Here is a 26,628-nt window from a genome sequence, read left to right as displayed (position 1 = left end):
TCTTCCCAACAGAATACAGTCAGCCACCTTGAGCAGGAATCTGCAGGCTTTCTTTGCAAAGGACCAGACAGTAAATATTTTAGGCTTGGAGGGTCATACGGTCTGTGCCCAAACTACCCAACTTTGTTGCTGTAGCGTGAAAGGAACCATAGGCAGTTGTTAAACAAATGGATGTGACTGTGTTCCAATCCAACTTCATTTAGAGAAACAGATGCAGGCTGGAGCTTGTTAACCTGTCTGCTAGAGTGGTGCTTCTCAAACTATCTGCTGTGAGGACCCTTTTTTCCCCTAATAATTTATGGATGGGTGCATTTGTAAAATACAATAAAAATGAATTACTGGAACAATGCAGTTAAAAAGACATAACATAGAAGCTTAAAATTTTTAGATGAAACAGGCAACAAATTACATTTCAATAAATATAATTAGAGTAGTCACACACAGGGAAAAAGAATTAGAGAAACTGTAAATGTTCCTTGAAAGTATCTTATTAATAAAGAGAACTGCTATTATAAGACATAACTTTGTCATTCCACGATACTAACTAAACAAAAAGTTGAGTGAAATTTCAATTCCCCATTTATTAACTGCCTACATGCACACTCTAAACAAACACTGTGTGTGTGTATATATATATATATATATATATATATGTCAATATTTTAAATTTTAACGTGACATGAATTTGCTTCCAGCTCTTAATCTATCTAACCTAGGTTGGATGGACAACAGTGCTGCTCACAAGAGATAACGTACATCTAAACTGTTCATATAGTTTTTTAATAGCTTTATTGAGGTATAGTTGATAATATAAAGAACTGAATATATTAATGTGTACAATTTGATGACTGACCATATACAAACATCCGTGATACAATCACCACAATCAGGGCAACAGGCGTGTCCATCACTTCCCTAAGTTTCCTTGTGTTCCTTTGTTGTTGCTGTTGTTGCTGTTTTTGATTTGATCTTTAAGGCGACATCAACTCTAAGATTCTAACATGCTAAGTTTTAAACAGCACACTGGGGCTTCCACTTTCAAGACAGTATATTGTGCTAACCTAGTAATCTCCTTTCCTTTCTAGAATACACCAAAATAACGAAGAATCCCCAGGTATATGATCGCAATTAAATACATAAAAGTTTAATAAGGTTGTTGGATGCTAAAAAATGAGTTTATACTCTGTATGATACTATAATGATAATACATGTCAGTATACATTTGTCCAAACCCGTAGGATGTGTAACACCCAGAGGGATCCCTAATGTAAACTATGGATTTGGGGTGATAATGATGTCAATGTAAGGTCATCAACTCTAACAAACATACTACTCTGGGATGCTGATAATGGGGGACGCTGTGCACGTGTGTACCTTCCCCTCAGTTTTGCTGTGAACCTAAAACTGCTCTACAAAATAAACTTTTTTACAAATCAGTTTATAAAATGAATCACATTTATATATACAAGTTAAAATAACCATTTTAAACAGTATGATTTAGTACTGAGATAACCAAAGATAAAGCTATACTTAAATGGGGTAATGTTAGTGCTCCTTAAAGGTATCTACTGTCATAGTTTATAAATCAAGCAAATAGGGACTGCATCCTTCTTCTGATGACTGATGGAAGCGGCAGCAGTAGATATGTTAAGGTCTTCTCAGGCTAAGCACACAATGTGACACTTCACTTCTTGTCATCATCATAACAACTGTCTACTCAGGTAAAGGATCACCCCAAACATATGTGTCTTATTAACTGTAGAGATGAGAGGACTAGGTGGGACCTGTGGTCTATCATGCTCTGGCTCACACAAAATTATGAGGACCAATACCCCCCCCAGTTTTGTGCCAACAAATCCCTACCAATCAGGACTTCCCATCAAGTTTACCGCAATCTTGCAGGGTCAACCTGGTGTTGAGAGATAATTCTCCACGGGTCTCTTGAGTTTCTGTACATCTTGTGAGCAGAGGCACTGACTGTTCCAGGCTGTCTTTGCAAGGATGACTGCACAGTGAACAGCCTTGGAAGACAGAGAAAGTGTCTCCCTCCAGAGCAAAGAGCAGGCATGTTCACTGTCCAGTACAATAAAGATAATATCTTTCCCCAGAGCAAAGGGCAGGCATACTTATGCCTATGATAAAAGACTCGGATTACTCATCTAGTAGAGTATTGTGATCTTCTCATTAAACGTGAGAAAGAAAAATATTTCAATGGAGTACTTCGTTTGCTCAACCCTCTGTCCTGATGACCAACTGACATTTTGATATAAGACACACTTAACTTGTTTCAAATGAAATACCAGCTACCGTATCAGTGGTAGAATAAGCCAAGTACGGTTTTGGCAAACAGCTCTGCATCCTCTGAGACGTGATGAAAATCAGCAGCATTAAGCGTTAAAAAAAAAAAAAGTTTACTGAATGGAAGGCCTGAGATCTTTGCCTTACGTGAGTCCAGATTGGAAGGTTACAGCGGGTTTCTTTGAAAAAAGAAAAGTTTGGGAGCAACTGCCATAAGCCTCTGCCATTTAGTAACATTTCAAATAGTGGTTACCTTCTTGAGGAGAAAGGGAGAGAAAAATCTGAATCGTATATGGTCTTGAGAGTTTTTAAACATTTTCAAAGTTTTCTTATTGAGTTATACAAAACTTGTTTCAAATCAGAGAACTTTACAGCTTTCACTTGCATTACTGCTTTTCCTAACCTACTGGAATAACAAGCCTTGAAGAGATTAATGCATTTGTTTTAACTGCTTTACTTACAGTTTTCTGGCTTGGATCCCAACTCTTCTACTGATTGCATGCTGTGAATCTCAAATCCTTCAGGGTATTCTGCCTTATTGATCGTCTTATTATCCACATAAATGATACGTTTAACACAGTTAATATCTAACAATGCAGTCTGTTGAGCAGAAAGAAAATCCAGTTATTAAATATGGGTATGCAATAAACTCAATTCTTGAATATTCTCCTATGCTGTCAAACACTGCCATGAATTAAAAGAAAATTTCATACTTACCTTAAGTTTACTCTCCAGAAGTTCAACACTAGTAATCAGATAGGTAGCCTCAGATTCATTTAACCCGTGAACTACAGCTTCTTTGCCAAGTGTGGCATACAAAGTCACAACTGCATAATAAAAAATGAACACAGAAGTTAAATGATAAACATTTCTTAGATATATTATCTAAGTCAACTTTTAATGACAGCTATACTCACAGATGCAAAGACATTTTATAATCTCATCTGATTTCATAGTCTCTGCTATTACCCTTCAACCTTGCCTCAAACTTCCTGGTAGTCACAAATCTTTCTTACAAATTTTCGGGATTCTAACTTTTTAAACCTAAAGAAACCCAGAAATACTGGAAGTGCCACAAACTGGGCAAAAGCCATCAGTCAATTCAGTTTCTCAAGGCCAACAGGTTCTGGCTGAACACTTGCTTGGAAAACAAGAGGATCTCAGGACAATTTCACATGTAAGCGAAGCCCACTCTCTCCCCCTCCAAAAACACCAGGCACTTACGAGGAAAGTTGTACTTAAAGCAGGTCTGTGCTGCAATCATCCATTCAGCCCTGGTCTCACAGAAAATGGCAATAGTGCTCTTTGGTTTCAGTCCCAGTGCAGCGAGTCCACTACCAAAGTTATTCACTCTGCGGTTCACTTCGAGATAGTTCATCCATTTATAATTCCCAAGAATTAACTGTTAAAGTGAGACATTCTGTAATATTAGCATATGTACTCAAACAAGCAATTAACATACTATTCAAAGTGTAGAACTCTAAAAATATCCTTAAGTGAATTACACAGATGCTGTGAGCACCTTCTGAGAATTAGTTACGGGCACTATAATGGAACGCCAGCATGTTTTAAATGCACTTGATTTATAATAAAGTGTACCTTCCCCTTTAAAAACAATAGGAAGCACAAAAATGCTTTACCTTCTTAAAAACCTTTCCATTTGGCTGCATTTCATTTTCTTCACTTAGGATTTCCCTGGTCCCCAGGCTGTCCTTCTTCCCAAACTTGGATACGGCATGATCGAATAATTTATCCAGGGTGTCTGCTCCAGGGATGTCTATGACAGCTAGTGAGTCGAAGTGCGTGACAGAGCGATACGGACTTCCAGGTTTGTCTGAGGTGGGCTTAGCTTTTATTCTCTTTGCCATAGCGTTTTTCTTCTTGGCATTGGTAAGAAAATACCACGGAATAAATACAAGGGCACTGTATATTGTTATTAACAAGTGGATAGGCAGCAAAATAATGGTGAGCACAGTTTGCTTAAGTTTCATAGTGGCAAGGCTTCTAAAATGGTGTTTATTTCTTGTTATTCTTTGGCTTCAGAAAGCCTGATTTTGCTGAAGAAGGCAATAATGGAAGCAGTAGTGAGAGTAGCAGAAGAGTCAAGGCAGTTCAATTTTAACGATACAGATAAGAGTTAGTAATCTTTGGAAGCCGACAATAAAGTACACCTGTAGGTGAAGACAACAAACCAGGCAGAGAGCAGGGAAAACAAAACAAAACAAAAACAAAACAAAAGAGTATTAGCAAGTTGACAGACCATTGATTTAAATACTCAGGTCTTTATTAGTTGCTATAATTGATTTGATACAAGAAAGCGGAAATAACTGGTCTGAAAGACTGGCATTTTCCAGTTTTAATCATTATGGCCATAAATTTTAAATTTAATTTTTATAGGTTTTTCGGTATACTACACATCACTCTGTAAGTCAGTCGTGTAACACTTATAGTGCCTATATGAGTGCAGGCATGTGGTATTTAAGTTTGGCTAAACTTTGGGAGAGTAGTGAATGCCAATATTGAGGTTTCTCTTAAATACGTATATGTAAACTGGACAACTATAAATAGGATTTGGTTTCGTTTCCAAAAGAGAGAAAAATTCTACCAATTTTGGTTTATTTCTCAAAGATCAAACCAGAAATATTATTCTGAGTTCTTCTTTAAAATAATTTCTTGGTAATGCTATTCACTACCTCCTATCCCCCAAACTGGAGCAATACAATCATAAACTCATTTCCTACTTGTCCACTTTTGTGCTCAAAATTGCACTAGTTGCCTGGGAGTGGTAGTATTAAGTCCAAAGTAGTGTAAGTCCTGGCCCTTGCTCATTACGAGTTAACACTTGTGAGACCATCAGCACACAAGATAGATCCAGTGTTTTCAAACTTTGTTTGCAGGAGAAGGTGGCAGCAAAACCATTTCTTCAAATAAACACTCATGCAGACTTCCCATATATAGACACTAAAGTGGAACTGCTCTGGCTGAAGCAGGGATTGGGGGTGCCCAGAGTCCCACCCTGGACTTCCTGGAATCCCACTCCCAAAGTGACCACTGGACCTTTTCCGATGAAAAGCCTGTGGAAATACCTAAGTGCTATGGTGTGCACTGCAAGCAATAAATGCGATAGCAGTTCAGAGCAAGTGCAAAATGGTCCACAGTTACTAGGGGTGGCTTTGTGGAGATTAGACTTAAGCTGGACCTTATGTCAGGGATCTGGAAACAAAGGAGAAAGAATGGAGGTCATTCTGGGCTGGGGAACCACATGATAAAAGATAAAGAGTTAGAAATGAAAGGACTTTGGGAGAGGAGAGACTGCCAAAAAAAAGGACACTCACCTGAGTGGGGCACAGAGTACTCGCTGGCTAAACGGGCCACAGTAGTACAGGGTCTGACAAATCAGGCAAAGTAGTTTTGATTTGATTTGACAGGAAACTGGAGGCCACTGCAGGTCAGAAAAAAACAGTGCCAAATGGAAAGGAACTGCAGAAACAGCCTCAGGGAGAATAATGTCTCTCCAGGAACTTGCCTTCAGCTGAGAAAGCTATTTTGGAGATGGCGGTATATTTCAACTACAAAAATTAAAATATTAGTTCACTTTGAGGAGACAAATTGAAGTGCATCCTTCTGCAACTCTTGTGGAAATGGACTACTGACCCCAAGAGAGCTGCGCGTTTTTACACTAACTACTATAAAATGGTTAGCTTAATCCTTAATCCTGCCTCTGCTTTTGTTCATGTCTTTCAACTGAGTGTGGTGAAATGAGCAAGAAACTACAGGTGAAAAGACCTGGGTTTCAGACCCCATCTCTGTCACTGACTGGCGGCTGTGTAACCTTGGGCAAAACAATCTGTCTGAGCTTAGGATCTGACTAGATCAGTAGCCCTTAACTTCCTAGAGGTGATGGGCCCCTTTCAGCATCCAATGAGAACTATGAACCCAGTTCCCCTCAGAAAGATATGCAAAATGGTATACACAAATTCAGGGCATTCCTGAGTTCCCTGGAATCCATCCATGAACACCAAAGGGTGACACCACCCTTACACTAAAAATTTCTGGCCTAGATGATTTCCTGGGGCCCTTCCAACTTTAAATTTATGATTTACTATACCTAGAAATTGCTTTCTCAGTCTCTTGGACAAGTCTGGTCATTCATTTTTTCAAGACAAGGTACATCAAGTGTCTATCATAGTGCTTGATCCTCAATATGCAAGATTCCCTCTAACAATCCTCTCCTCCATCAGACGTTCCATGACTACCCAAATCCTTGATAATCTTTCCTTTTTCTAATTTCCCACATCACTTGAAATGTCTACCACTCATTCTGATCCTTGATTATACCATCATTTTTAAACATCTAAGCACCTAAAGCACAGACCAGGAGTTCTCAACCCTATCAAACCCAACACCTCTTTGTTATAACAAATACTTCATAATACTCCTTTATAAACCTTAAAGGAGAGTCACAGATGATAGTCTACCCACACACACAATTTTTTAAAATAATTCTTTACTGGTAATATAAAGAAGTACTGAAAGGAAATCAATTCAAAATAAATACTTATTTCAATATGTAAATTATCAGGGACAATACCAGAAGTACCACCTCAGGCTCACCCTTGGGGCTGAAGAAGTAGAAGACAGCTTATGAAGAGCTTACAATCTAGCTAGATTTAAACTGTATTGTATGTGTTCAGTCATTCATGTTGTTACATACACTTAATTTTTTAAACAGATTTGCCTTAAGTCTTGGAGGTAGGGAAACATCTACTTAATCCTCGTAGTACAGAGATACATACACATAAACACACACACACACACACACACAGAGTACACAAGGCTCAGAGAACATTCAGGTAAAGAGAGATCAGAGAGGTCGTTTAGTCCAGAAGTTTTCTAATTCTTTCTGGTGGTACTGGGGGCAGGGGGCGAGGCATGGCTCATTCATTTGAATAAAATCTTATGTGGACGTGAAAACACAAGTACAGATAAAAGCAAAAGGCAGAGTTGCTTTGGTGGGAGCACACTGGAACCTCCATTTCAGCTGAATATTTGAGCCACTGATATCGTCTGATCTTCCATCTCAAAGAGAAGCAAATGTTGTGACAGTACAAACTGTAACCAAGGCCTGTCCCCAGTGTTACATCCAGCCTATTGATACATTCGTTAAAAAAAAAAAAAGATCTGAACACCTACTATGTGTAAGTTTTGAACACTTAACACAAAGATGAGTAAAACATGTTCTCAATCCTTTACATGCACGTGTGCATGTACATATGTGTCCATATGTATGGCAGGGTGCAGGGAGATGAGTTCACAAATATATACAGTAGAATATGATAGATCCCATCAGAGAAACAAGAACGAAACGCTAAAGGTATTCAAAAGAGGGATGAGATTACATCCAGTTTTGGGGGGACAAAAAGAGGGAGGACGGAGAACCATCCAGAAAGGTTTCACAAAATAGCACGGTATTTGGAGTCTGTATGAAGGATGGATATGTTTTCAAAAGGAGAGGACAAAGATTGGGAAATGAGGACAGTCCTCATGGACTGGGGAATGGATGGGGGCAGAACTGCAGGATGTATCAGAAAACAGCAAGTAGAGTGGCAGATGCTTTCGAGCCTTCTGTGGAAAGTGCTGTTCCCCTTTTATGATCTAAGTCAATGGGAAAATTGAATTATTTCAGAGTCAACGTTACTAGAACGCCACTCTACTATAAGAGACACGTGTATGATGATTTGGCAACTCAAGACTATGCATCCCGCTATTATGTTGGGGAAAATGAATTGTTCTCTAAAGAAGAGAAAGTCTGATATCCTGGGTGGTAAATGGACTAAACAAAGTTAGGAGGTCTGGCTTCTAACCTCAGCGTCTGCTCTTATGTGTGACTTCGGATGAGATATATGACCTCTCACCTAAAAGCTCTGTACCAGTGGCATTGCGTGTAAAACAGGAATACCGCTTGTGTTATCTACTTCGTGCCACTGTTGGGAGAATCCTTCGTCTGATCCAGCTTCAATTTCATGAGCATTAATAATCAGTTCCTGGAATACACTTTCGACCTGCTTGCATCTCTCCCTCTTCATTGTACTCACTCAGCTAAACCACAACCTGGTTAAATCCCGTCCGCCACCTAATCTGCACCCGTCCCCATGCAGCTGAATTTGGCTAGAGAAAAACCCAGCTGTGCTGAACGTCCCCCTTTAGATCCATGATTGCTCCCTCAAAGGGACCCTTGAAGCTGCACGGAAACCATGCTGCCCTGGCATCCACTAGGCCATCCAGAGGCTTGCTCTCCTGGGGTTTGCTCTCCTGGGGTTACACTTTGTTCTCTCTCTTCAGACCACCGAGGCTCCTCTGCCATCCTCATCCTCAGCTGCTGACCTGGCTTACCAGTTGGCTGAGAAAACTAAAACCGTCTGAAGAGAACTTCCACAGACTCCCACCAGTGTGTCTCCCCATCTACTCGGATCTGTGGCCGTGTGCTCTCTTCTCTCCCATGACTAGAGCTGGACTAGTGATGCTCCTAGCTAAGGCCAACCCCTTCACTTGTGTGTGACACCCCTGTCTAGACCAGAAAGACCTGGCGGTGCCACTCTACTGATTCTTCCCTCTCTCTCCAGCCTCATTAATTTTTCCGGCTCGAATCGGTTCCATCAGCATCCTAACAGGCTTTTATTTCTTTCATCTTAAAAACCACTCCTTCTCTGTAAGAGAAGGAGAAGAGTTGTCTCTGTGCTCTCTCACCCAGCTCCCTCCTCCTATTTTCTCTTGAACCCACTACGCTCAGGCTTTCCCCTCTACCATTCCACAAAATTGCTCTGATCAAGTTCACTGATGACTTCCATGTTGTCAGATCCCAAGGTCAATTAAAGCTCAGTCCTCATCCCCTTTGACCCACTACCAGCCTTTAGCCCCGTTGACCCCTCTTTTCCTGCTGGAAACTTCTTCACTTGGCTTCCAGTAGACCCCATTCTTCAGGTTTTCTTCCGACTTCCCTGGCCATTCCTTCTCCATCGTCTTTGCTGCTTCTTCCTCATCTCCCCGACCTCTAAACGCTATAGTGCTCAGTCCTTGAACCTTTTCTTGATCTATGCTCACTCCCATGGTGATCTCATTTAGTCTCACAGCTTTAATTAGCATATATGTGGTGATGACTCTCAAAATGTCCCCCCTTAGCCTGGAGGTCTCCCTTAGGCACCTAGGTTTGTATATCCAACTGTTTCCTCAACAGATCCATTTAGATATCAGTTACATATTCAAATTTAACACATATGTTGAAAATTGAGCCACTGATCGTCCTCCCACAAACCTAGCACACCCAGTCTTGCCCATTTCTGTAGTTCCAGTTGCTTTGACCAAAAGCCTTCGATGACCAGGTTCACTTTCACTCCCCTCTCTTTCTCACACATTCCACACCCAATTCAACAGCAAATCCTACCAGCTCTACTTACAAAACAGATATCAAATTCAACTACTTCTCACCACCTCTACTGCTACCATCCTGGCTCAAGCCACTATCCTCTCTCACCTGGATAAATGCAATAGCCAATCTGATCTCCCTGCTTCCACCTTTATGATAAATTCTAAACTCAGCAGCCAGAGTGCTCTAGTTCAAGTTCAAGTTAGACCATACCATTCCTCTGCTCAAAACCTTTCAAAGAATCCCCATATGACTCATTCAGAAATACAGTCCTTACTCAGACCTAGGAGACGGGATCTGTCCTCCACCTCAAGTTTCCATCTTCATCTCCGACACTTTTCCCTGCCTCATTCTGCTACCGTCCCACTTGTTCCTTGCTGTTTCTGGGACACACCAAGCATGACCCTGCCTCAGGGTCCTTGTACATGCTATTCTCTTTGCCTGGAATGTTCTTCTAAGATACCTGCACAGCTTATTCTCTCACCTTCTTTTTGTCTTTACTCAAATATCACCTCCTCAGTGAGGCCTTCTCTAGCCACTCCAAAATCAAACCCCAAGACCTCCTATCCCTTTCTCGCTTTATTATTCTCCTTAGTACTTGTAACTACTATGTCATATGCTTTATTTTTCATGTTTATTATGAATGCCCCCATTAGAACATAAAAGCTCCATGAGGCAGAGAGTTTATTGTTTGCTGCTGAATCCTCCTACAACAGTACCTCTGTGTGTTAACTGTTCAATAAACTTGTTGACTGAAATAAGAATGGACATGGAGGGACTTCCCTGGTGGTCCAGAGGTTAAGAATCCGCCTGCCAAGGCAGGGGACATGGGTTAGATCCCTGGTCCGGAAGATCCCATATGCCGCAGGGCAACTAAGCCTGTGCGCCACAACTACTGAGCCTGCGCTCTAGAGCCCATGAGCCACAACTACTGAGCCCATGTGCCACAACTACTGAAGCCCGAGTGCCTACAGCCTGTGCTCCGCAACGAGAAGCCACCGCAATGAGAAGCGTGCACACTGCAATGAAGAGTAGCCCCCGCTCGCCGCAACTAGAGAAAGCCCGTGCGCAGCAATGAAGACCCAGCGCAGCCAAAAAAAAAAAAAAAAGGAATGGACATGGATTGCTCTGAAACTATAAAGTAAAAATGGACGTAAGTGCAATAGCCGGAAGACAACCAACCTTAGTCATCTTCTTAAAAAATCACTTGTCCATGCCAACACTCTAGGAAATGGTATACTCTTAAAAGTCCCTGGTAATTAATTTGAACACGTATTTAGTTGCTTGAGAGAAAATATGAAACTGCCTGTTACATGGAGGGAAAAGACAGTTGTTATAAAAGCAAGAGGGTTACAGAATTTTTACTATGTGCTTTTTCACGGATGCCTTTCAGAGAGGAATGCTGTCCTGCCATGTATGAAGAGAAATACTGCTGTCCCACCAGGAGGACGTAAACTCTGAGTTGCGCTTCCTTGAAATCAAGTGATGCATTTGTATTTCAGCTGTAAAAGGGCAGGGCATCAGCTTCAGTCAGGGGATAGCTAATCGTTCTTGTTGATGTTCGGCATTCTGTATGAGAATCAGATTAATAACCACTTGTTGAGCCTGTACTAGGAGCTAGGCACTGTGCTCAGTCCTTTAGATACATTATTTCATTTAGTCCATCAGAAAACCCTTTTGAAGTAATACCCTGATGACATAGCTGATGATATAACAGTCTCAGACAGATCATTTGCCCAAGTTAACACAGCTAAGTAGGGATTTGGACCCAGGTCTATCTGATTTTAAAGTCCATACTTTCAGCTGTACTGTCTGCGACCTTGGTCATACTGGTATAATCTAAATGGGTGAGAGTGACAAACTTTGTATATGAAAAAAATCCTGATGACAACTTTGAGCACTGATCTGTCCTACAGCCTAAGGCATTTTTATAGGGGAAAAAAAGCCCTTTAGTGTCTAGTAAGTCCTAGAAGTGTAAGTGAAAATCAGGTGCAATTTTTTTTTAATTTTGAGGTCAAGTTTAATGTTAAGTATTTCATTCCAGTTACTTCAAACGCTCTGAGATAGCTAGGTTAAACACAAAAAGCATTAGTAATACATTAAGCTCCAGTACACAAAGTAAGCAAACACTACATACTGATTAAAGTCTGAATTTAAAAGATATCATCTCTCCCAGCAGCACAGAGAAAAACTAATAAACTGAAGTCAATGCCAAGACACTGTTTTTCAAAAGTTTTATAAAATAGACTAAACCAAGGAAGGATGCACACATCTACCAAGCTGAAACACGTGGTAGGGCAAATTAACTTCATCTGTCCTTGATATAATAATACCTTATGAAAACATACAAAATATAAACTTGATAATCAATGGTTAACTATGTCAGTGCTACTTTAAGAAATCACATTTTCAAATCATACATCACTTAAGGGTAATTTAAACACCAAATAAAGAGATAATTTGCCTTCTGAAAAGGATAAGCTGTATTCACTAAACTTTAAATCAGAAAATTATAAAAAATACAAGAGATTAAACAGGTAAGCATACCGGTTGCACTTTAGAAGATCATACTTCTACATAGATATTACATCACCAAGACTTCTGTAAAGGGCTGGGGTGCTTTTTTAAAAAAATCCTATTTTCTTTCACACACTATTAAAAAGCTCCAAATGATTTTAAAACATATAGGAGAAAGCTCATATACATGTTAAAGAAATTGGTTGCCTTTGGTTCATGAAATCAAACTTTACAGGAGCTACATTACAATATAATTAACTTTATATTTTAATATTAAAACTTTTAACATTAAAACATTTGTAGACAAATGACTTATTTAGCCATTTTCTTACAAAATGGCTAAGTAAGTCACTACAACTCAGCTACGTGGCCACCATGATGTGAAACTGTCTCATGGTAGAGAACAAACAAAAAAACTTCACTCTGCTCTTCAGCAGTAAATATACCTTATACGTGAGATGAATAAAAGAATTCAAAGACTGATAAATCTGTTGAAGACTGAAATCTTACAGCCATTCAGTCAACCCTTAACACTAAAACATTAAAATTAACATTTTAACATTAAAACTTTTTAAATGTTAATATTTTAAGAAAATAAAAGTCATTAAGAGTAGCTAGCAGGATCTTTTGCTATCAGGCAGTCTACAAGACTGAATAATCATGTGAAACATACATCCGTCTGCCCCTTGTAAGTCTCATCTGACTCAAAGTTAGTAAGCCAATATAATAAATATGAAATAGCTAATACAAGCAAACTTTTAACCTGGTATACAGTAATTATAATAAATACACCTGAAAACTGAAAAAAGCAAAACAAAAACACCTAGGGTGAATATATAGATGCTCTCTAACACCACACTGCACCTGTGCCTAGCTACCTTGACTAGGAGTATCTCACAACTATGACTGATCTTTGGGTTTGTCTCTAACAAGATTAACCAAACCTGTTTACTTCATCACCTGGACAGGTATTAACTCCTGAAGTCGCCATCCTGCTAGTCTCTTCCCAGCTTTCCCCAGAAAAGAAAGCACCTCAGCTGCCATGTTGAAAATGCTCTTTCTTGTTCTAGCACGTGTTCCCTCCCATAACACCTTAAGAACATCCTCAGCATTCATTCATCAGACAATGCTTTTTCTAGGTCATCGGATAGTATATAATTGGGACCCTACTCACATGTGTTAAAGAGATCTAGTATGTTGAAATGAGATCTAGGAGCCCATGTTGTGCTTCTGCACTTCACACACACTGTGTATGTATACACACACTGTGTATGTAACACTGTGTTACATATCTCTTCCTCATTTTAAGTGATCGCAACACACGATTTTTTTTAACATCTTTATTGGAGTATAATTGCTTTACAATGTTTTGTTAGTTTCTGCTGTATAACAAAGTGAATCAGCTATATGTATACATATATCCCCATATCCCCTCCGTCTTGCATCTCCCTCCCACCCTCCCTATCCCACCCCTCTAGGTGGTCACACAGCACGGAGCTAATCTCCCTGTGTGATGCGGCTGCTTCCCACTAGCTATCTATTTTACATTTGGTACTGTATATATGTCAAAGCTACTCTCTCACTTCGTCCCAGCTAGCTTTCCAAAGTTGAGAGTGGGCTGGATATAATTTAATCCAAAGCTTACATGTAAGGAATTTTGAGGATATATCATGCTAGAAGTGGCACCTACTGACAAAGCATGATGTTACAATCCAACTTTATCAGACATCATGAAAAAGGGGAGACAAACTAAGTTCTAGGAGTTATGCGTTCAGTAATGTAGAAGGGAAGCAGCCAGCACAATGACAATTCCAGTGTTCTACAGCTGCTGCTAGAGAATCTGCTACAGGTCCCTGTAGACAAAACCCTGCTGCTACATTAGACGGCCCGTCACGCATGGTGTGGACTTTAATTTTGTCTGTAGAGTCTTCCATTTACTGGATACTTTTTCTTTATGATCATAACATTAGTTAATCAAAAACAACTGGGCTACAGATCTGATCTTTCAAATTAGCTCACAGTTACACATGTGTTTCATCTGAGTGAGAAATATGCAGACTCTGTCATCTTACCTATTTGTTACTCATCTGTCTTCTATCATCTTATCTACTAATTATAATAAAGTAATACAACTGTGGGCTGCCAAACATGAACTCAGGTTCAAATAAAAATCTGTAACCAGCAGTGATACTTCCCACAGGAGTACCTCTGTGTTATAGGGAGAATTTTGCAACTTATATCTTTTTTGGCCACATGCCCTATCTTCCACCTTTGCTAGAAGAGGGACCAGTTTAATAGGTTGGTTCTCTGCTAATATTGTTTCCCAGTACTTCACACTGTTAAAAGTTATGCAACAAGGTGGTCTTAAACCATTTCTTACAAAATGGCTAATTAAGTCACTACAACTCAGCTACCTGGCCACCACGATGTGAAACTGTATCATGGTAGAAAACAAAACAAAACAAAACAGCTTCACTCTGCTCTTCAGTAGTAAATATTCATTATAAATGAGGTTAATAAAAGAACTCAAAGAGTGATAAATCTGTTGAAGACTGAAATCTTATAGCCATTCAGTCAACTCTTAAATATTAGTGTTGGTAAGAAAAGGGCACAGGTATTCCAGACAACGAAAAATTCAATACGTATTTTTATTAACATTATTATTAATTCAATATGTATTTAAATTGTTGACATTATTATTAATTCAATATGTATTTAAATTATTGACATTGCATTAGTGTGTGCCTGACATTTGAGAAATTAAAGAATTCTTAACTAAAGAAGGAAGCCACATGAAGTCAAATACAAGAAGCCATGGAAAAGTACTCCTAGAGATAATGTCTCCACGTTAGGGATGGGTAATACTTTCCATTCTGTTCTCTCTTCACGTTCATTTGTTTACCTGGCCCATGCGAGCTTCACAAACGTGAGTGAGGCAAGGGAGATGAGGGAATTAGGTATTTCTGTTTTGAAGTGTGTTTGGGGATAGCCAAGGCAGAGCTATGCCAACTGAAGAGGAGTCTCCAAGGTGTCTGTTGACACCTGAACACAACTGGCCACAACTGGCCTCTTGCTAAGGCTCCTGGCAACTCCAGCTCTTCACCTTGGTAGTTTTTTCTGTTACACATCTAGATGGGCTGCAGGCCAACTACTGTTAGTATTTATCTATGTGTGTAGATGTGGGGGGGGGGGAGAGGGGAGAGAGAGAGAGAGAGAGAGAGAGAGAGAGAGAGAGAGAGAGAGAGACAGAGAGACAGAGAGACAGAGAGACAGAGAGAGAGAGAGAGACAGAGAGAGAGAGAGAGAAAACAGACTCTCTGGATAAATAACTATAGAAGCCTGAATACTACAGCCCTCACAATTGCACTATGGTCTATTTCCCAAAGGAAACACTAAACTTATTGGTATCTTCTTTGTCAATCATGGAAATAGCATGCTGCCTATGTAGCTGAATTCAGGGAAAACTAATTCTGGCCTGTTGATGAAAATCTTTGGTCACGTTCAAGATTTTTCTAATGCAGGCTGATCAGTAGACTTTAAGCCTTAGCTTTACAAGAACACTGAGTGGGGCTTCCCTGGTGGCGCAGTGGTTGAGAGTCCGCCTGCCGATGCAGGGGACACGGGTTCGTGCCCCGGTTCGGGAAGATCCCACGTGCCGCGGAGCGGATAGGCCCGTGAGCCATGGCCGCTGAGCCTGCGCGTCCGGAGCCTGTGCTCCGCAACGGGAGAGGCCACAGCAGTGAGAGGCCCGCGTACCGCAAAAAAAAAAAAAAAAAAAAAAGAACACTGAGTGTTCTGAATTAGCACATAAGAACTACTAGATCTTCTGTTTCAACTTCATAATCTATTATAATGAAAGCAATTCTCAGAAGAGCAGAAATACAAGAGAGGCAGCATTGTATACAGGGCTTTTGGTCCTAGCTCAGCAGCTTGCTGAGCTGCACTACCTGGAACAAATTAAATAACCTCCTGTCTGTTTCCTCATCTGTACAACGAGAAAGTTGGATTCAGATTTTAAGATATCATGGACCAATAAAAGTTTTAAAAACAAAGAAGGCAGCAATGACACAGCTGCCAATTTTTTTTTGGCCAGGTATGGACATAAAAACAAAAAGCATAAACCTATCATTTACTGTCACTATCATTTCATAAAATACAGAATGGGTCTAACTCCTCAAAATTAGGAGGATGTATCTTATAATAAGAAGCAATCATTTAAATGGAAAAAGTTTAGCTTTGAAAATCTCATGGCCTGTTGTCTTTATTTTCCTCACTTCACCATGGACCAGTAAAAACGCTTCACTGGTGAGGGCACGGTCTATAGGTCAATGTTTGGGAACCCCTGGACTAGGTAATTTTCAAGGTCCAAGGCTCAAACACTAAAATTCTAACTTTAGGTGCTCTCTTGTATTTCTTTCATTCTATATTATAGTCTAGAGTAGATGCCTCAGTAAAGGACAGTAGAGATGCTTAGATTTTTGAAGATCAGAAATATATGTAAAACAGTTTGAGAAACAGTAACTAGAATAAGCTTCAATTTACTGGAGAAAATATACACTACTACAGATTCAACTTCATCAATATTAATGAACCAGTCACTGGACACTTACACTTATTAAGCTCATTTTACAGATGAGGAAATTGAGGCAAAGGGAAGCTAAACAGCTTGTCAAAGACACACCGCCTCAGTAGCCAGAATTGGAACTCCAATCTGTGACTCCATTTTTTGGTAATACTCAAAAGAAAAAGATTGTATTTAGATTTTAAGCGTCACTTCCCCTTTCATAAGTGAGTGACAGTTTAAATTTTAGAAGTTGCCCAGAGTAAAAAGCTTTCCTATTTTACTTTCCCAAATATTGCCTTTTTAACACAAACATAAATACTGGCAGGGCTTTTCTAATATAAAGAGAGGAAAAATGCCTGTTAGTTTGGTCACTTAGTTTTCTCCAAAAGCTGACAAGATGGCAAATTTAGAATTTTTAAAGGACAAATACTTACAGATTTCCTCTTTTTCTCTTAAGAAGAACCCGTGTATCTTTCGTGACTCCAATCTGCAATAAGAAACAACATTTATGTATAGTGACATGAGAAAAGATCCCCTTTAAAAAGAAACCTCGGACTTCCCTGGTGGCGCAGTGGTTAAGAATCTTCCTGCCAGTGCAGGGGACACTGGTTCAAGCCCTGGTCCGGGAAGATCCCACATGCTGCAGAGCAACTAAGCCCGTGCACCACAACTACTCAGCCTGCGCTCTAGAGCCCGCAAACCACAACTACTGAGCCCGCGTGCCACAACTACTGTAGCCCACGCACACAGAGCCCGTGTTCCGCAGCAAGAAAAGCCACCGCAATGAGAAGCCTACGCACCGCAACAAAGAGTAGCCCCCGCTCGCCACAACTAGACAAAGCCTGCACACAGCAATGAAGACCGAATGCACCCAAAAATAAAAATAAATAAATTTTAAAAAATAAATAACTAAATAAAAAGAAACCTCACATGCTGTTTCACATTACCTGTGCATGATAAGCCAGGTAGTTCATAAGCCAGGTACCAAAGGAAAAACAAGAAATGACTAAAAGCCGTGCTATTGGGATCTCACAAAAGTAACTGAGCCTGGCTCAAAGAAACAATATTCAAAACTCTACAAGTGGGGTTTACCCCAGGAATGCAAGGATTCTTCAATATATGCAAATCAATCAGTGTGATACACCATATTAACAAACTGAAGGAGAAAAACCATATGATCACCTCAATAGATGCAGAAAAAGCTTCTGACAAAATTCCACACCGATTTATGATAAAAACCTCCAGAAAGTGGGCATAGAGGGAACCTATCTCAACATAATAAAGGCCATATATCACAAACCCATAGCCAAATTGTTCTCAATGGTGAAAAACTGAAACCATGGCCTCTAAGATCAGGAACAAGACAAGGTTGTCCACTCTCATCACTGTTATTCAACATAGTTCTGGAAGTTTTAGCCACAGCAATCAGAGAAGAAAAAGAAATAAAAGGAATCCAAATTGGAAAAGAAGAAGTAAAGCTGTCACTGTTTGCAGATGACATGATACTATACATAGAGAATCCTAAACATGCTACCAGAAAACTGCTAGAGCTAATCAATGAACTTGGTAAAGTAGCAAGATACAAAATTAATGCACAGAAATCTCTTGCATTCCTATATATGAAGGATGAAAAATCTGAAAGAAAAATTAAGGAAACATTCCCATTTATCACTGCAACAAAAAGAATAAAATACCAAAGTGAGACAGTGGCATGGACATATATACACTACCAAACGTAAAATAGATAGCTAGTGGGAAGCAGCCGCATAGCACAGGGAGATCATCTAGGTGGTTTGTGACCACCTAGAGGGGTGGGATAGGGAGGGTGGGAGGGAGGGAGACGCAAGAGGGAAGAGATATGGGAACATATGCATATGAATAACTGATTCACTATGTTATAAAGCAGAAACTAACACACCATTGTAAAGCAATTATACTCCAATAAAGATGTTTAAAAAAAAAAACCTAGGAATAAACCTACCTAAGGAGACAAAAGACCTGTATGTGGAAAACTATAAGACACTGATGAAAGAAATTAAAGATGATACAAACAGATGGAGATATATACCATGTTCTTGGATTAGAAGAATCAACATTGTGAAAATGACTACATTACCCAAAGCAATCTACTTTTCAGTGCAATCCCTACCAAACTACCAATGGCATTTTTCACAGAAGTAGAACAAAAAATTTCACAATTTATATAGAAAAACAAAAGACCCCAAATAGCCAAAGCAATCTTGAGAACACAGAACAGAGCTGGAGGAATCAGGCTCCCAGATTTCAGACTATACTACAAACCTACAGTAATCAAGACAGTATGGTACTGGCACAAAAACAGAAACATAGATCAATGGAACAGATAGTAAGCCCAGAGATAAACCCACGCATGTGTGCTCACCTTATTTTTGATAAAGGAAGCAAGAATATACAATGGAGAAAAGACAGCCTCTTCAATAAGTGGTACTGGGAAAACTGGACAGCTACAAGTACCATTATATTTTAGAATGATGATAATCAATTTTAGCCAAACAGAAAATCTTTCATTTTACTCCTAAGTCAAAAATTATTCTTTTCAATGCTAGAAGAACATATAAATTGTATATCCATGACAACAATGAATATTTCTTTATGTAGTTAAATCTGCAGTATTCAGGGGTAAGTTCTTTGTTTCACTTTCTAAGTTTTGAAGCAATGTTTATTTATACTATACCCACTGTCTTTACCCTAGCTCAAAGACAGAGTCTAGTTTGAATGTGAAGAGAAATACTTCAACTCTAGCTAAGAATTCTATTATCACTCTTTCTGTTACTTAACTTCTCCCCTTATAATTAGTATGATAAATTATGTATATAAATTATATATATACACATACACACATATAGTTTTATCATTAGTATGGTTTTATATATATCACACATACACACAATTTGCATAGCACACATATGTAAATTGTGTGGTATAAAAATGACAAGTACCTAACCTACAATATAAGTACCAGACTTCACCTGGGATGGGAAGATAAACCACATGCATAGAAATTCCATTCCTTACTTCAAAAGTTGCACACTTTCAGAACGGAAATAGGCTTTAAAATGAGAGTAATGAACTAGTCTCTAAAAACAAACTCTCCTCCCTCTCCCCTCCAAATGGACTAAAATAGGGTCTACTTTCTAGAACATTAGGAAAGCATCTTATATGCTTCCCTACACAGCAAAATTAAGAATTTCTTTCTAATCAGTATTGATTAGTTTTACTCTTAAGGTGAATGTGGGGCTTCCCTGGTGGCGCAGTGGTTGAGAGTCCACCTGCCGATGCAGGGGACACGGGTTCGTGCCCCGGTCCGGGAAGATCCCACATGCCGCGGAGCGGCTGGGCCCGTGAGCCATGGCCGCTGAGCCTGCGCGTCCGGAGCCTGTGCTCCGCAACGGGAGAGGCCAAAACAGTGAGAGGCCCGCATACTGAAAAAAAAAAAAAGATGAATGTGAGAATATTAGAAAACAAAAAAAGGTGCACTATCCCTATCCTTTTGATTACCTTGGATGAAACTAACAACAGTATCAAGAGGGAAAGGCACATTCTTTTAAAAGCTCTCAATAGAACAACTGCATTTAAATAAGAACTTTTTAAAGCAACAAATATCAAAAATCTACTTGTAAGACCCACCTAAGATACAGCTTGACTATTAGGAAACAACCACTGGGAAAGAAAAGTTTTAATAGATGAAAATTGCTGTCACATTGATAATTCTTGACTCAGGACCAGCAATCTTTTTTTTTTTTGTAATTTTTAAATTTTATTTTATTTATTTATTTATACAGCAGGTACTTATTAGTCATCAATTTTATACACATCAGTGTATGCATGTCAATCCCAATCGTCCAATTCAGCACACCACCATCCACACCCCCCCCGCGGCTTTCCCCCCTTGGTGTCCATACGTTTGTTCTCTACATCTGTGTCTCAATTTCTGCCCTGCAAACCATTTTTCTAGGTTCCACATACATGCGCTAATATACAATATTTGTTTTTCTCTTTCTGACTTACTTCACTCTGTATGACAGTCTTTAGATCCATCCACGTCTCAACAAATGACTCAGTTTCATTCCTTTTTATGGCTGAGTAATATTCCATTGTATGTATGTATGACATCTTCTTTATCCATTCACCTGTCAATGGGCATTTAGGTTGCTTCCATGACCTGGCTATTGTAAATAGTACTGCAATGAACGTTGGCGTGCATGTGTCTTTTTGAATTATGGTTTTCTCTGGGTATATGCCCAGAAGTGGAATTACTGGATCATATGGCAATTCTATTTTTAGTTTTTGAAGCAAACTCCATACTGCTCTCCACAGTGGCTGTATCAATTTACATTCCCACCAACAGTGCAAGAGGGTTCCCTTTTCTCCACACCCTCTCCAGCATTTGCTGTTTGTAGATTTTCTGATGATGCCCATTCTAACTGGTGTGAGGTGATACCTCACTGTAGTTTTCATTTGCATTTCTCTAATAATTAGTGATGTTGAGCAGCTTTTCATGTGCTTCTTGGCCATTTTTATGACTTCTTTGGAGAAATGTCTATTTAGGTCTTCTGCCCATTTTTGGATTGGGTTGTTTGTTTCTTTAATATTGAGATGCATGAGCTCTTTATATACTTTGGAGATTAATCCTTTGTCGGTTGATTCATTTGCAAATATTCTCTCTCATTCTGAGGGTTGTCTTTTCATCTTGTCTATGGTTTCCTTTGCTGTGCAAAAGCTTTTAAGTTTGATTAGGTCCCATTTGTTTATTTTTGTTTTTATTACCATTACTCTAGGAGGTGGATCAAAAAAGATCTTGCTGTGATTTATGTCAAAGAGTGTTCTTCCTATGTTTTCCTCTAAGAGTTTTATAGTATCCGGTGTTACATTTAGGTCTTGAATCCATTTTGAGTTTATTTTTGTGTATGGTGTTAGGGAGTGATCTAATTTCATTCTTTACATGTAGCGGTCCAGTTTTCCCAGCACCATTGATTGAAGAGACTGTCTTTTCTCCATTGTATATCCTTGCCTCCTTTATCACAGATGAGTTGACCATAGGTGCGTGGGTTTATCTCTGGGCTTTCTATCTTGTTCCATTGATCTATGTTTCTGTTTTTGTGCCAGGACCATATTGTCTTGATTACTGTAGCTTTGTAGTATAGTCTGAAGTCAAGGAGTCTGATTCCGCCAGCTAGGTTTTTTCCCCTCAAGACTGCTTTGGCTATTCGGGGTCTTTGTATCTCCATACAAATTTTAAGATTTTTTGTTCTAGTTCTGTAAAAAATGCCATTGGTAATTTGATAGGGATTGCATTCAATCTGTAGATTGCTTTGGGTAGTATAGTCATTTTCACGATCTTGATTCTTCCAATCCAAGAACATGGTATATCTCTCCATCTGTTGGTATCATCTTTAATTTCTTTCATCAGTGTCTTATAGTTTTCTGCATACAGGTCTTTTGTCTCCCTGGGTAGATTTATGCCAAGGTATTTTATTCTTTTTGTTGCAATGGTAAATGGGAGTGTTTCCTTAATTTCTCTTTCAGATTTTTCATCATTAGTGTAAAGGAATGCAAGAGATTTCTGTGCATTAATTTTGCATCTTGCTACTTTACCAAGTTCATTGATTAGCTCTAGCAGTTTTCTGGTGGCATCTTTAGGATTCTCTATGTATAGTATCATGTCATCTGCAGACAGTGACAGCTTTACTTCTTCTTTTCCAATTTGGAATCCTTTTATTTCTTTTTCTTCTCTGATTGCCGTGGCTAGGACTTCCAAAACTATGTTGAATAATAGTGGTGAGAGTGGATATCCTTGTCTTGTTCCTGATCTTAGAGCAAATGCTTTCAGTTGTTCACCATTGAGAATGATGTTTGCTGTGGCTTTGTCATATATGGCCTTTATTATGCTGAGGTAGGTTCCCTCTATGCCCACTTTCTGGAGAGTTTTTATCATAAGTGGGTGTTGAATTTTGTCAAAAGCTTTTCTCTGCATCTATTGAGACGATCATATGGTTTTTATTTTTTATTTATTTATTTTTTTTTGCGGTACGCGGGCCTCTCACTGTTGTGGCCTCTCCCTTTGCGGAGCACAGGCTCCGGAGGCGCAGGCTCAGCGGCCATGGTTCACGGGCCCAGCTGCTCCACGGTATGTGGGATCTTCCCAGACCGGGGCACGAACCTGCGTCCCCTGCATCGGCAGGTGGACTCTCAACCACTGTGCCACCAGGGAAGCCCGATCATATGGTTTTTATTCTTCCATTTGTTAATATGGTGTATCACATTGATTGATTTGCATATATTGAAGAATCCTTGCATCCCTCGGATAAATCCCACTTGATCATGGTGTAATGATCCTTTTAATGTGTTGTTGCATTCTGTTTGATAGTAGTTTGTTGAGGATTTTTGCACCTATATTCATCATGATATTGGTCTGTAATTTTCTTTTTCGTAGTATCTTTGTCTGCTTTTGCTATCAGGGTAATGGTGGCCTCATAGAATGAGTTTGGGAGTGTTCCTTCCTCCACAAGTTTTTGGAAGAGTTTGAGAAGGATGGGTGTTAGCTCTTCTCTAAATGTTTGAAAGAATTCACCTGTGAAGCCATCTGGTCCCTGACTTTTGTTTGTTGGAAGATTTTTAATCATAGTTTCAATTTCATTACTTGTGATTGGTCTGCTCATATTTTCTATTTCTTCCTGGTTCACTCTTGGAAGGTTATACCTTTCTAAAAATGTGTCCATTTCTTCCATGTTGTCAATTTTATTGGCATAGAGTTGCTTGTAGTATTCTCTTAGGATGCTTTGTATTTCTGTGGTGTCTTTTGTAACTTCTCCTTTTTCATTTCTAATTTTATTGCTTTGAGTCCTCTCCCTCTGTCTCTTGATGAGTCTGGCTAATGGTTTATCAATTTTGTTTATCTTCTCAAGAACCAGCTTTTAGATTTATTGATCTTTGCTATTGTTTTCTTTGTTTCTATTTATTTCTGCTCTGACCTTTATGATTTCTTTCCTTCTGCTAACTTTGGGTTTTGTTTGTTCTTCTTTCTCTACTTCCTTTAGGTGTAAGGTTAGATTGTTTATTTGAGATTTTTCTTGTTTCTTGAGGTAGGCTTGTATAGCTATAAACTTCCCTCTTAGAACTGCTTCTGCTACATCCCATAGGTTTCTGGATCATCGTGTTTGCATTGTCATTTGTCTCTAGGTATTTTTTTATTTCCTCTTTGATTTCTTCAGTGATCTCTTGGTTATTTAATAACGTATTGTTTAGCCTCCATGTGTTTGTGTTTTTTACATTTTTTTCCCCTGTAATTCCTTTCTAATCTCACAATGTTGTGGTCAGAAAAGATGCTTGATACGATTTCAATTTTCTTAAATTTACTGAGGCTTGATTTGTGACCCAAGATGTGATCTATCCTGGAGAATGTTCCGTGTGCACTTGAGAAGAAAGTGTAATCTGCTGTTTTTGTATGGAATGTCCTATAAATATCAATTCAATCTATCTGGTCTATTGTGCCATTTAAAGCTTCTGTTTCCTTATTTATTTTCATTTTGGATGATCTGTCCATTGGTGTAAGTGAGGTGTTAAAGTCCCCCACTATTATTGGGTTACTGTCGATTTCCTCTTTTAGAGTTGTTAGTAGTTGCCTTATGTATTGAGGTGCTCCTATGTTGGGTGCATATATATTTATAATTGTTATATCTTCTTCTTGGATTGATCCCTTGATCATTATGTAGTATCCTTCCTTGTCTCTTGTAACATTCTTCATTTTAAAGTCTATTTTATCTGATATGAGTATTGCTACTCCAGCTTTCTTTTGATTTCCATTTGCATGGAATATCTTTTTCCATCCCCCACTTTTAGTCTGTATGTGTCCCTAGGTCTGAAGTGGGTCTCTTGTAGACAGCATATAGATGGGTCTTGTTTCTGTATCCATGCAGCTAGCCTGTGTCTTTTGTTTGGAGCATTTAATCCACTCACGTTTAAGGTAATTATCAATATATATGTTCCTATGACCATTTTCTTAATTGTTTTGGGTTTGTGTTTGTAGGTCCTTTTCTTCTCTTGTGTTTCCCACTTAGAGAAGTTCCTTTAGCCTTTGTTGTAGAGCTGGTTTGGTGGTGCTGAATTCTCTTAGTTTTTGCTTGTCTGTAAAGCTTTGATTTCTCCATCGAATATGAATGAGATCCTTGTCAGGTAGAGTAATCTTGGTTGTAGGTTCTTCCCTTTCATCACTTTAAGTATATCATGCCACTCCCTTCTGGCTTGTAGAGTTTCTGCTGAGAAATCAGCTGTTAACCTTCTGGGAGTTCTCATGTATGTTATTTGTCATTTTTCCCTTGCTGCTTTCAATAATTTTTCTTTGTCTTTAAATTTTGCCAATTTGATTACTATGTGTCTTGGCATGTTTCTCCTTGGGTTTATCCTGTATGGGACTCTCTGCGCTTCCTGGACTTGGGTGGCTCTATTTCCTTTCCCATGTTAGGGAAGTTTTCAATTATAATCCCTTCAAATATTTTCTCTGGCCCTTTCTCTCTCTTCTCCTTCGGGACCCCTATAATGTGAATGCTGTTGCGTTTAATGTTGTCCCAGAGGTCTCTTAGGCTGTCTTCATTTCTTTTCATTCTTTTTTCTTTATTCTGTTCTGCAGCTGTGAATTCCACCATTCTGTCTTCCAGGTTACTTATCTGTTCTTCTGCCTCAGTTATTCTGCTATTGATTCCTTCTAGTGTAGTTTTCATTTCAGTTATTGTATTGTTCATCTCTGTTTGTTTGGTCTTTAATTCTTCTAGGTCTTTGTTAAACATTTCTTGCATCTTCTCGATCTTTGCCTTCGTTCTTTATCCGAGGTCCTGAATCATCATTATTCTGAATTCTTTTTCTGGAAGCTTGCCTATCTCCACTTAATTTAGATGTTTTTCTGGGGTTTTATCTTGTTCCTTCAACTAGTACATAGCCCTCTGCCTTTTCATCTTGTCTATCTTTGTGTGAATGTGGTTTTTGTTCCAAAGGCTGCAGGATTGTAGTTCTTCTTGCTTCTGCTGTCTGCTCTCTAGGACCAGCAATCTTATGATACTGATTTTAGAAAATGTGTTGGACAAATCGATTGCATAATATCAAACATTGGACTTACCAAATTTCTTCCTTCCAAGTTTACTCAAGCAGTATGGTGATACATGGGTGATTCCGAATTCACAAGGCCTTTACTAAAATACTAAAGAACTGAATAATAGTTGAAAGAAGTATTTGTTAATTTAAGAGACCTTGACCAGAAATTACTGCTGTGTAACAAACCAAATGTTCCAAAAACTTGGACTATTTTTGCCAGAAGTTACATTTTCTTTTCAAAGGCATGACTCAATAAATATACATACAGAAAGCACTAACGTAATGAACAGTAAGCACTCATGAAGCAATAATGTTTTATTAATTTTTATTGGAGTATAGTTGCTTTACAGTGTTGTGTTAGTTTCTGCTGTACAGCAAAGTACAGTTCATGAAGCAATAATTTTAGAAGAAAAGTATTAGCATTTTTCTCTACATTAAAGATGAGATTGATAAACTACTTGAGAAGGAAAAATATATTTTTAGAAACACAGACTCTTAGAGCTAAAATATGGCCTGCTTCAACAATTCTCAAAGTATCTGGGGCCGCCAGTTCGTTGTAGTACTACTGTTTATGATATTACATCCCCCACTTTCATTTCTGCCAGGAATAATTTTTATTTGCTGAAACAGACAGCAATGCACTAGGGAGCCATCAAAAGTAGTGCCAATTAAGAATAAATTACTCATTGTTGCCAAATGTATA

General features: G+C 38.9%; 1 protein-coding gene across 4 annotated transcripts in view; it reads right to left on the bottom strand.

The window, feature by feature from the left end:
* The window catches only part of ACSL4 (acyl-CoA synthetase long chain family member 4), a 76,400-nt gene that overhangs the window by 30,967 nt on the left and 18,805 nt on the right, over window positions 1-26,628 (bottom strand). The window contains exons 2-7 of one of the 4 annotated variants that reach the window (XM_060138005.1): window positions 17,237-17,289; window positions 5,634-5,740; window positions 3,939-4,469; window positions 3,523-3,700; window positions 3,016-3,125; window positions 2,760-2,898 (exon numbers count right to left, since the gene is read on the bottom strand). In XM_060138005.1, the coding sequence (XP_059993988.1) occupies window positions 2,760-2,898; window positions 3,016-3,125; window positions 3,523-3,700; window positions 3,939-4,289 (778 nt within the window). In that variant the 5' untranslated portion in view covers window positions 4,290-4,469; window positions 5,634-5,740; window positions 17,237-17,289. The remainder of the gene's footprint in view (window positions 1-2,759; window positions 2,899-3,015; window positions 3,126-3,522; window positions 3,701-3,938; window positions 4,470-5,633; window positions 5,741-17,236; window positions 17,290-26,628) is intronic. The other 3 variants (XM_060138004.1, XM_060138006.1, XM_060138007.1) reach the window with 3 other exon arrangements.

This window comes from Lagenorhynchus albirostris, chromosome X (genome assembly GCF_949774975.1).
Source record: "Lagenorhynchus albirostris chromosome X, mLagAlb1.1, whole genome shotgun sequence".
Classification (NCBI taxonomy): Eukaryota; Metazoa; Chordata; class Mammalia; order Artiodactyla; family Delphinidae; genus Lagenorhynchus; species Lagenorhynchus albirostris.
Note: the sequence above shows the minus strand (reverse complement) of the source record. Positions and strands in the feature narration are given on the sequence as shown.